Source organism: Limulus polyphemus, unplaced genomic scaffold (assembly GCF_000517525.1).
Source record: "Limulus polyphemus unplaced genomic scaffold, Limulus_polyphemus-2.1.2 Scaffold5524, whole genome shotgun sequence".
NCBI classification, from domain to species: domain Eukaryota; kingdom Metazoa; phylum Arthropoda; class Merostomata; order Xiphosura; family Limulidae; genus Limulus; species Limulus polyphemus.
This window is the reverse complement of record NW_013671134.1, coordinates 30,429-43,382: the sequence shown is the minus strand read 5'-3', so window position 1 is coordinate 43,382 and position 12,954 is coordinate 30,429. Positions and strand designations below refer to the sequence as shown.

Below are 12,954 nucleotides of genomic sequence, written 5' to 3'. Positions count from 1 at the left end.
GGCCACCCTAAGGCCACCATCTACAGGAATTCAAGGCCAAAGTGGTGTGTTGCAGTGTCCAGACACCACTCAACCACCAGGATCCTCTCCTCCCCTTCACGGGTCGCCGCGCACGGCAAACACGTGGGTGGATGTTTAGATCCCAGAGAAAGTAACTGTAAATACAGAACCTTCCCTGGGAGGTCCCCTCACCACGTACAGGAATCCACGTCGAGGGGCAAGTCTTTGAGAAGAGGGGAGGTTCATAATCGAGAACAGTGGATCTTGAGAAGGAATCCATTGTTACTGCAAGGTTCACTGCAAAAGGCACCTGTGTGTGTGTATCCCAATGAAATAAGGGATTTCAGGGAAGCCAGAACCTCTCACACAGGATGAAGAGAAGCTCAAATCTTGGTAACCAGATACTCCATAGCTCGATTGAAGACATGAGGGTCTGACACTATGTTGAAAGGAAGAGTATGAAATTGGAAGTTATTGTTTTGATGAATGAAACAAAATCTGCAGAGCATTTAGGACGTGGAGGAAGGAGTCTGGAAGGTTGACCTTGGCTATCCACAGTGCAAGTGTCCAGAAACATTAGAGAGAAAAGTTTTCCATCGAGAAAGTGATTGAGAGATGAGAGGTCGATTACTGGATATCAGTCCCCAGTCTTCTTGGAAACCAAAATGAGATGAGAGTAAAAACCTTGAGAAGGTCACTCACATTTTCAATGGTATGTTTGACCAAAAGATCCAATACTACATGAAATGCTGAAGACGGACAGGATCGGAAGAAGGAGAAAACTAAATGAGAAGAGGAGAGAGGGGTGGTGGAGAAGAGAAGCAAAGAGACAGACCATGGGTGAGGACTTGAACAACCCAACCGTCAACAAAAAACTGTTAACAAAGGTTAGCAAACTAAGGCCAAAAGCTCTGAACCGACAGGATAATCAGCAACGAGATCTACAATGCATCTGAAGGTGGGCAGTGGGGAGACAGGAAAAGGAGTAAAGTCTAGAAGGTGGAATGGGAAGAAGAGGGATAGACTGATCCATTTGAAGAACAGGAGTTGAAGAGGTTGTTTGTAATAAGTGAGAAACCAGAAAAAATAATGAGAACTGGTGCCAGACTGCCTCAGCCCAGGACTCAAGTGAGTCAAGAACACCACTGGAGATGTCAAAATGAAGAAAGGGAGCCAGACGAGATCACATGAATAAGAAGCAGAAACCCTACCTAACAACATCCAACAGCAGAGGACCCAATAACCCAATAAAGCAGAGATATAGCAGAAGAAATAGTACAAGCCATAGTGGTAAAATATAAAGAAAGAAATAATCTCTCTTAAAAACTCAGCTGGAGCATAATGAAGCACCTCAGACACAAAATGCAAGGAGAAGAGGTAACTATAAAGAGTGGGGAGAAAAAGATGAAGACATAAAACTGATCACTGGAGAGAGAGAGAGAAACAGAAGACAGGGAGTTTCCCTCCCCAAACAGGCAATAGAAATTCCAAAAATTGGGAATAAAGAAAAGGAAAGGAAGAATGACTGTATGATGGAACATCACAATGAGAAAGGCAAGAAGAACAAGGCATATGGTGACAGTTATGAAGTTGTTCAAGGAAGGAGTCAGCATGAACCCAAATGTCAGGTGAAGGAGGAATGACTAAATAATCTCAAGGTTTAGGATCATGGATCAAACATTACAAAAAATCATAAGAGAAAAAGAAAACAAAAGAACATACCTAAGAAACAGTGTAAAAGGCTGAGGACTTTCCTCAACTGATAAGGAGATACCCAATGCAAATCCAGGGGAAGGGAGCAGTCGATCAAATTTATCTTTCTCCTGTTCAAACTCAAAATTATGTGAAGGAATGAATGGATGGTAAAAGAAAGTTTAGCATGCATGATGGATCCCACAACATGTTGCACAATGGCTGTGACTTCCTCTTCAGTCAACAATCTCCCAAATGCCATAAAAGAAATTGGTCCTGTGTGAGTAGCATCATCACTTGCACTGTACAAAATTGAAGTCACTGTCATTTGAGAATTTATAATAATAAATTAAAGCTGTGAAGACAAAAGCCAAAGTATAGTAAAAATAAAAATTTCATTAACAAATGCAAATCTCATCAAATCGAAGCCAGATAACATTTGAACATGTCTATGTTGTACATAGGGGGAGTTAGTTACTATACCTGGAAGTTTTGTTTACCCTCTCATTAGAGGAGGGCTTTAGTCGCATGATGACTTCACCATGCATCGATGCAGTTTGTACATTAAACACGTGAATTTAGGTGGATGTTACCTCAAGTCTAGTGGCATGCAAATCTCATAGGCAGATGTGCGAGGAAGATACCATTTCTTGTGCAGATGTGACTTACTCTCTTGAAAGCAAAAATTAATTTGCACCCAAACTATAGTTATTACACAGTAACCTAATATTTACCTTATGGTTACACAAACATATATTACATGGTTGAATAAAAACACACATACATACAATCTAGTGATTTTGTTTGATAAAGTGATACAGAAGGTTTTATGAAGTTTATAGGATATATTTGGATTTTTATATAATGTTTATAACATATTAAGTTTCTGATCTAAGTGGCCATATATTACAAAATTCTATACAAGTCTACAACTCACCTGGATCCATTCCAATACCGTTATCCAGAAAACAAAGCAAGAATCCACCTCGAACATTCTCACATGGTACTGAACCAAGAAGATAAACAATGTTTAATTTTATTTCTCACAATAGATCACTCATTAAAATCTTCAAAGAACTAGAAACTTATATGCATGCATACATAATAAATATGATGATCTAAGTAGTCTGGAAAGGAAACTTGATGAAGAAAGGTATACTTTTCAAAAGTGATTTTCTGAATTTTCATTTTTACCATCAGTTACGTCATTGTATTCTCTAAATAATTACTGGTAGAAACCAATTAATACTTCACAGGTTATGCACAATTACAAGAAAGATGTCCTATAAATAATTAGTACTGATCTTCACTTTTATGACAAGATATTAAAAAGTTTTCAGATGTGATAATGACAATTTTTAGAGTGTAGCTATTTAAATGGAAAAAAACTAACTTAAAAGCTTTATTGATCAACTGTGAATATTACGAAAAACTAAAAACTAAAAATTTTTCAGTACCCTATAAAGTAAAACCTGTTTATTAACATCTATTCATTCAATGTTTTCCTATCAATGTTATGAGTTTTCAAATCTGAATGTGGATACACTTTCTACAAATCATATACAATAAATTTAGCAATATGGTCAAATATCACTACAATATTAACCCCTCTCACTAAAGGCTTGATCGACATAAGCATCCTTGTGACCGTAAAGTTACTATCAAAGTTTCTTTACTATATCTTTTAATATATTTAGAGTATCTTAACCCATTCTCATCTCCATCTGTATATATATATGTGCCAAATGTCTCACACGCTATTTAAGTGCCTCATGCCTGGTTTGTTGCGGTCAAAGCTTTTCCTACTCTTGAAAGAATTTTATGCTCAGAGGCTGACTCATTTACTCCAAAATCATGCCTAGAAGAGGACGCACATGCAGCTTGACAGATGATGAACTCAAGCAAGTTTTCTATGAAATAGATGACGAGGAGGCAGACGATCACTGATCAGCTAAGAGAGGATGCACGTGCAGCTTGACAGATGATGAACTCAAACAAGTTTTGTTCGAAATAGATGACGAGGAGGCAGACGATCACTGATCAGCAGGAGAGGACACATGCGCAGCTTGACAAATAATGAACTCGAGTGAGCTTTGTTTAAAATAGATGATGAGGCAGATGATCTACTTGAGTTGGATGATGATGACATCGCTGGTGTTGCTGCAGAGAGTAACAATAAAGATGCTAGGTCTTCAAGCAGTGACAGTGAGGAGGAATACAATGACTAAGCTCTGGCTACCACAGTGGAGCCACTGTTGCAAGCAGTCCTCCTGTAGTGAGGGCTGATCTTGAAAATGCTGATTAGTGGTGGCTGGCTGGAGATTTCTCACCACAGCTGTTTGAGTTTAATTCCTCTTGCAGTGGCTTTGCAAGTAATGCAGGAGCAAGTGGTAACAGCAGTGAATTGGAATAATCCATGTTATTTTTTTGACCACACACTAGTAAAGATAATAGAGACAGAGTCAAATAAGCATTATTTATTTATGATGGAAAAGGTGGGAGTGCCACCATCATTGTATTTACTTAGGTGGAAATATGAAACAGTAAATGAGTTGTATGTCTTTCTGGGTCTGTGCATGCTAACGCCTCACATGAAAAAAAAATGAAATGAGTGAATATTAGGCCAAAGATAATCTAATTTCCAACACCAATTTTTTCTAATGTGACACAAAATCACGTTTTCTCTTGATTCTTCAAATGCTCCATTTTTCTGACAACTACGTTCATTCAACAGACACAATGAAAAAAACAAGACCAGCCTTTTTCTATCTGAAAGAAAAACTTAGAGCAATATTTTATTCCTTCAAAAATGTAGTGATTGATGAAAGTCTGATCTTATTCAAGGGCGTCTAGCATTCAAAGAGTATATTCCAAGCAATAGACATCATTTTGGAATAAAAATATTTTTGTGCAATTGCAAAAATGGGTTTATGCTTGACCTCATTATTTACACTGGAGCAACAACGAAGATACCATCTAAAAGCCCACTTGGATTATCTGGAGTGATCATGAGACAGATGATGGAACCATATTTTGATAAAGGACAAAGCTTATTTATTGATAACTGGTATACAAGTCCACAACTCTTCTATTATCTATTTACCAAAAAGGTTGGAGCTTTTGGGACTGTTTGCCCCAACAGAAACTTTTCCACCAATTAGGACCAGTGTCAAGAGGAGAAAGCTCCACTCTTCATGCAGATAATATTTTAGCTATAAAATGAAATGATAAATGTGAAGTGAAATATGTTAATAACACTCCACAAAGGAAAAAAAGGTTGATACTGGTAAGAAAGACAGAATAACTGGTGAAAATATAAAGAAAACTCATGTGATAGTGGACTATACAAATAATATGAAACTTGCTGACAAAGCTGATATGGTATTTAGTGGATACTGTGATCCTAAATTCATACATGTTACTGGTGAAGACAGGAATGTGACTCAAGTATCTAATCTTTCGTCTTTGCACCATAAGACAAATATTTGAAAGGTTTGGAGATGATGTCCAGTCATCAAAGCCAGAGAGACAAGTACAGCAGAAAGGCCTGTCCAAACATCAAAGCCAGAGAGACAAGTACAGCAGAAAGGCCTGTCCAAACATCAAAGCCAGAGAGACAAGTACAGCAGAAAGGCCTGTCCAAACATCAAAGCCAGAGAGACAAGTACAGCAGAAAAGCCTGTCCAAACATCAAAGCCAGAGAGACAAGTACAGCAGAAAGGCCTGTCCAGTCATCAAAGCCAGAGAGACAAGTACTGCAGAAAGGCCTGTCCAAATAGGCCATCACTCTGGTTAGATTACTTTATTAGACCTCTTCTCAGCACAGCGAGAAAAAGGCATGCTCAAAAAAGATGTTTGGTTTGCTCTACAACCTCATGTAGGCCTCGTGTGTAATAAGGATATGAAATACTTTTGCAGTGTATGCAATGTTCCACTCTGTCTGACTCCATGCTTTGAAGAATACCACGCTCTGATTAATTTCTAGAGTATGATCTAGTTGCTTATGTATTGTGACCACTGGATCCCATATATTTTGGCTAAATTTTTTGTGATTGCTTACCATATATGTTTTATATGTAGACATTTTATGTATATTGTTCATTACCTAAATGTGTTTGATCTTTCAATCCTCCAGAACAAATTGTCTGAGTCTAATGAAAGACAGAGAAACAGAGAGATCATAATCAGAGTGAGCAAGATCTTATCTGCATGGGAGAGCAGGCAGAAAGTAAACGCTGTTGCTGTCAACACATCACCACAAATATATTGTTTGAATAAATTATTTGTATGTAGTATTTATAGTAATAGATAAAAGACTCATTGTACAATAAATAGAAAATACATAACATTAAATTTGAATGTATAACAATATATATATATATAATAAAACAAGCATTACTGCATGTGGCAGCAAGCATTCAACACTAGAGGCTACCCAGGATAAAGAAAGCAGTAACTAGCTGAAAAATGCAGGTGCAGTTCTACACACTACCACATTATTGCTAGTTTCCAAAAGGTACTTTTTCATTCATTTTATTTATTGTCATATAATTACCTAGCAAACTGTAAAGATAAAAATGCTTTTTATTGAATTTCATAAACTTGAATTGTTACAGCAATGGAAAAAAACCTTCCAATGATGACAAGGGGTCAGTGAAATGTGGCAGCTTTAAGTAAACAATGCAAGTCTTTTATACAAAAAAATCAGATTTTTTGATTAAGTATTTTTACTAAAAGTTTGTTTGTCAGGGTGCTGACTACTCTGAGAGCAAAGTGATTTTCATAGTTAAGATTAAAAATATTTTTCTTCGTTGAAAATTATCAAATTTCATTTGCATAATCTTTAAAACCTCCTAAATAAATATGAAACATTTGTTTTTGCAGTAAAACTTTATAATTTATATTATCTTCTCCAGCCTAATCCTACATGCATTCTATCAATTTGATCAACCTAGTTACCACCATAAAAAACTATGAAACAAACTTATTCTTTTTTTATTCCTAGAATGACTGCAAACTCTAGCAGGAAACTACTGTAGTTTATCGTAAACAGCATAAAGCTTGCAACAGTATACATCTGTTTACACTTAACTTTATTGCCCTTTGACCTGTGTCTAACTAACAATACTGCCACATAAGTTGCAAATCACTTGGCAAATGTGTAGCCCACATTACTGTATCAAATTGCATAATACACAGGCATACCTCATGAACAAATTTTTTTTCATTATCTCACCTAATAAGTTTCTGATTTTTACATTTTGGCTACTTTTAAAACATAAAATAAAGAATACATATGAAAAACAAGAAATATATCAGTCACTTGTGACCTCTTGTTTGTTCGCTGTCAGTTGCCAATGAAATTTAAAACTGCATTTGTATACTAATGGTACTAGTACACTAAATAAATTTTACTGAATTAAATAATAATGCACTGAAGGGCACAGAATAATAACAAGCACAATGCAACCAATGTCCTCTAACTATCATAATTTATTTTGCTTTCTAACTGTGGCATAAGAGCCTTTAAAAATTTAGTTTTGCTTATTGATCTGAGCACTGCATGAGAAACTTTCAAACTGAATAAGAAATATACAATATTCTGTGCAGAAAACAACATAATACATTATTTCATAGATTAAAACTATGCCTTTCTATTGGTCATAAATACTATAGTATAAAATGTTAGAGAGAACTACCAGCAATTTGGAAAAGAAAGCGGATGTGACATGTGGGCATTGCAAGTGGGTCTAATATTGTAGTTTATGTTTGAAGGCTATAGAATTATACTTTGCCTGTGTGATATATATACATTAAATTCCATACTTCTTGAAGAGGTAGTAAATAAGTTGGAGAGGACGAAAGACCTACAGAACAAATGTCACAATTCTCAGAGTAGGGGAGGTTGTGATTCTTTTAGGTATTTCATCATAAAGTTCAGAACTTAAAACTCGTATATTAAAAATAACTTACCTGAAAATACATTTCCAATAGATACTTCTTCATACAGTTAACCCTTTGACTACCACGCACTCTTTTAACTCCTTTCTGCTCATGTCATGAGGTTTTACTGAGTTATGTTCAAAATTTAATTAAACCACATTACTATCAATGTATTTTAATGAAATTAGCATTATCATGTACGTTATAATTCAGTTTTATATTACCTAAGTTTTACTTCCTATATTTCAAAAGAAACCTTAAAAAAATGCTTAAAATTTTAGTTTTGTTGTCACTTACGCACGAGCCCACAAAAATTATAATTCTTGGTATCTATTACTTCAATAATACTCCATCTGCAATGTACGTGTATATACAGACTCAAAAATTATCCAAACAGGGCTATTTAACCATCACTTGTTTCAAATTCCTTCAGGTCAATTCAAAGAACAAATAAATAAACATTCTCACTCCCTGAGAGTAGCCACACCCACCTTGCATATTAAAATAAGAATTCCAAGCCACATCTACTAAGTACATGTTTATAACCAATAGAAAGAGCTAATTTTAAAATATAATCTCTCAATGGTTATTTTAATACTGGCATGCTGTATTTGTTAACAAGTGCATCAAACCACTCTTTGGAATTGTTGGAGTTTTATTTCTCACTTTGATACATATTAGTTTGATAGACAGTTAAATTGTATTTAAGTTTTACTTTCATATTTTAGTTAATTATGTGTTATTTTGGTTCTAAAATTCATATTCGAAACATTTAATAATTTTCTTAATATAACCGAAACTTCATCTCACTCTGCGAAGCTTATGCTACTAAACAAGAGGAAATCATTTTGCCAGAGGCTAGAGTATCTCTGTTGATGATACTGTTATATCACACGTGTTATATCACCGTTGATATGTGTTGAGATGAATAACAATGTTAAGGTACAGGAAAGGAAAATAAAACATTAAAAATAAACTATAAGCAAAAAGTAAATACGTGAAATTATGCATATATAACCCCCAAAGAAGATATTTGAAGATTACTCAAGGAAGAATTAAAAGATATGTACATATTTCCATTTCTTAATTGTTTGTTTGTTTGAAGTTATGCACAAAGCTACACAATGGGTTATCTGTGCTCTGCCCACCACAGGTAACGAAACCCGGTTTCTAGGGTTGTAAGTCCACAGACATACTGCTGTGCCACTGGGGGGGCCCATTTCTTAATTTTAAACATTTCATTGCATTGTACATTTATGATAATAGCTACAGTTAGTGATATGGTAGAGAAAATGAAAAAATAAAGCATCATAAATATTTCCCTTAAAAAAACTCTTGATGTTTTATTAGGAGGTTCTAGAGGTTATGCAAATGAAATTTGAAACTCTAAGATAGAAAAAAACATTTTTTATACTTAACAGGAAAATACCCTGACTTCAACTAGTCAGTGTCTGAGTGCAAATAACTGCAATAAATAATAGATTTTTAGGAAAAGTGTAGAAAAAAATCAAAATTAAATATTTTTTCTCAAACTACATACCTTTAGGAAAATTCCTGTCAAACTTCAAACAATTTCATCCACTTGTTTAATTTTTGGAATGAAAAATTATAAGAGTTACATTAAGTCCTCACAATGCAACGACCTGAGAAACAAAAGGAGAAGCTAGCTTCCCCATGTGTCTATCTTAAAAATTGGCATGGAATAGCCTTGAGGCTACTCTAACCTAATCTCACATGGCCCAACATGAATTGAACTACTGCATGATGATGTAATCATGCATCAAAGCATTCCACCAATAAGAAGGCAACATACCTCCACGCACCCTAACTCCCTCTGTGCATTTCCACATGTGAATATTCATTCTTTGATGAGGCAAGTAAGAAAATTGCACCAGACATGAGGAAAATAGATGGGAATGTGTCTTCAGAGGTGAGTATCTATCAGAAATACATTTTCAATTAAGAAAAACATTAACTTTCAAGATAATACCATACCTCTTCACACAGTTAAGTTAGAATCCTTCACTGATGTGTAAGAAAGTGACTAAAGGAAGCCAATGGAGTGTGACACCTGATGGCAGGGGCTCCATTGGGGTACACCCGTAGGAGACCATATTTCATTTCTTCCAGAATATACTCTTCACCCAGAAGGAAATGGAGGAAGAGGCAAATGAGCCTTATGTGTCACAGGGATGGTCATGATAAGAACATGGCTGTCTGAGTACTTGCAGACAGGGAGAAATAGATTTACCATGAGGATAACTCAAGTGGTCTTGCAGAACACTTCTTCCCTCAATGGGTATATGTGGAGCCAGGGAAGATAGTATGAGTGCTTTTAATTATCCAGGCTCAATGCAGATTTTGGGAAATAATTATATCCTTGGAGGTACTGCCAGCTACCTGGCAAGATCCTATGAATGCAAAAGGGGCTCGGAAAGAGAAAGAGTATGTATTCTTCTGAAAGATGGTGGGATGATAGAAGAAAGTCAACCTGTCAAAGCCAAAAACTATCAGGAGATAAAACAGCCCAAAGGTATTAGAGGAGAAACATGTGTGGAAAACATCCACATGCTTGCCTGGAGGTTAGTAAAAGGAACAATAATGTAAGAGACTGAGTGGAACATGACCAAGTGATCCACCATGAAAGGCAAGAACATGCCCAAGAATAGAAATGGTTGAGCTCCTGGATGTGCAGGGAATGCAGGACCAGCATCAAAACATCAGAAGTCCTGCCCTCAACAGAAAGGAAAGTATAAAAGAAGAGAGAGATAGTTTATGAGTGAGTGCAGGAAGTAATCAGGGCACAGTCCATTCACCAAGAACATATCCTGAGGAGACGCTCACAAAGGAAAAAATGGATCCCAAAATCTAAAATCATGGGTCTGGAAGGTCCATAGTTGGACACATTAGTACATTCTTCAATGGAAGTTAACATTTTCTTAAATCGAAAATATATTTCCAATAATACTTACCTCCGCTAATACTACAGCTAGGGTTTCCTTCCTTTGCCCATCTAAGCATTGGTCTGATTTTTTCTCACTTGCTCCAGTCTTTTATTCCCCATTAAATTGCTCTTGGCAATATTTGTCTCATGACACTCTCCACCTATGTGAAAGCACCCTCTATCCTGGTACTGAATATAAACACCTTCATCAGATAATATCATCACTTTTTTTAGATTGGCCCAATCCACAGTCTCTAACACCAGCTCTTAGTGAGAAGAAAGGGCAGGAGAATGTGAGAGGAGGGAAATATTATCGAAAATACATTTCTGATTTAAGAAAATGTTAACTTTCAAAATATGCAAACCTCCTCTCACACTACAGCTAGAATCCCACACTGATAAGGTGGAGGGGCCAGTGAGGGCATTATCCATACAGAATGCATCTGCATAGATCATGGGCGTGCCAACAGAAGGTTAGCATCCTAGTGGGAAAATTGTTTTGGTTTGTTATGAAATTTGCACAAAGCTACACGAGGGCTATTTATGCTAGCCATCCCTAATTTAGCAGTGAAAGACTAGAGAGAAGGCAGCTAGTGATCACAACCCATGGCCAAATCTTGGAAAACTCTTACCAACAAACAGTGGGATTGACCATTATATTATAATGCCTCCACAGCTGAAAGGGCAAGCAAGTTTTGGTGGGATGGGGATTCGAACATGCGACCAGCAGCTTGCAAGTCGAGTGCCTAACCACCTGGCCATGCCAAGTCCTTAGAGGGAGAACCACAGTACATTCAGAACAGGTATGCTCTTCACACAGAACCTAATTCATGCACTGCAGGTAGAATTTGACATGATCCATCATCACTATTGGCCAGGCCCCAACAAAAAATAAATCTTATGGGAAAGGTGATACATGATACATGAGGCTAATGGCTCAAACAGATATCGAGAAAGAGCATGTAATACCGCCTTAATATACCAGTTAAGTAAATTAAATAGTCTTTTGGGACAAATAACATGAAATGACTTGAGGAGGCTGGAGAGCACTGAGGACTCGAATAATTTCCATCTCTTTCAGTATCTAAAGGTATTCCATAAGGCTGCCTTATATAAGGCGATTGTGGAAGATGCTAAATCCTTGTCAAACAGCCAAGTCAAAAAATGAGCTACGGTGGGCACTTTTGGACGAAGTGGGTTCAACCTCCTCACAATACACATTGTCGACATGTGCACCATTTCCAGTAATAAATGACCATCATGGGACCATGCAGAAGCCAAGACAGATACGTGGCAACCTTATATGTTAAATCCCAATGTTATGTGAAAGACTATATAACCCCCATGCATGAAGCTTGAGATTCAGGATGGCTGGATGTACAATGTCAGATCGTGGCTGCCTCAACAGAGATGGTTAAAGAGGAAATGGAAGAGGTGGGCACTCCTGATGGTGCCGCAGAAGTGGAAACCAGAGTTAAGTCAGCCAATACAGTGCTATGAATAGAACATGACAAGGGGTTGAATGAATCATAGCTAGGACCCTGAGTAACAAACAAATCGGTAAAAAGGCATAGAGGTGCAATCCTATCCAGTTCTGACTGAATGCATCTATTGCCAATGCCCTAGGGTGAGGTACTGGAGACCAAAATGGCAGTAGGTGAGTGTTCCAGTGAGTGGCAAATGCATTGATCAACAGTGTCCCAAACCGAGCTCAAATCCAACAGAAAAACCTTGCGATGCAGCATATATTGTGTTGGAAGTTGGGTCAAGACAAATGATCTGCTACCAAATTCATCAACCCCAGAACATGGCAAGCTAGTACGATGATAAGATGAGAGTGGACCCTATGAAGAAGACCCAACATTCAAGAACAAAAAGATCTGGACTAAGTGCCCCCTTGTCAGGAAATATAAGACACCACCATGGAATTGTTGGGGTGAAGCATAACGATTTTTACCCTCAATAAGTCCAGACCTTCAGAAATCACCCTTTGAACAGCAAAAAACCTTAAAACATTGTTGTATAGGGAAGCTTGTCATCTGTCCATAGACCCTTGAATTCCTGACTGTTGAGATATGCACCCTATACCTGAAGCGAGACATTTATAAAGAGATGGATCTCTGGACAAGGTGGCGGCAGAGGAACACCTATCCTAGTATTGTTCCAACCTAATCACCATTCACAATTGATTATGTTGATCCTGAATATGGAGAGTGGGGAATCCTGTGGATTGCTGTTCCTAATCCTTTGAATGAATCTCATGTGTGCTCATCCCAAAGGAATGAGAGATTCGAGGGATACCCACATCCCCAAGAGAGAAAGAACCATACATGCAGTGGGAGGAGGAGACACAAGTAAGTTAGACTGCCTGTTTC

General features: G+C 37.1%; 1 protein-coding gene across 2 annotated transcripts in view; it reads right to left on the bottom strand.

Annotated features, from left to right (window-relative positions):
* LOC106472686 (MORC family CW-type zinc finger protein 2-like) overlaps nucleotides 1–12,954 on the bottom strand; it is a 48,609-nt gene that overhangs the window by 17,648 nt on the left and 18,007 nt on the right. For both annotated transcript variants that reach the window (XM_022401237.1, XM_022401236.1), the window contains exon 3: nucleotides 2,630–2,698. In XM_022401237.1, coding sequence (XP_022256945.1) covers nucleotides 2,630–2,698 — 69 coding nt within the window. The remainder of the gene's footprint in view (nucleotides 1–2,629; nucleotides 2,699–12,954) is intronic.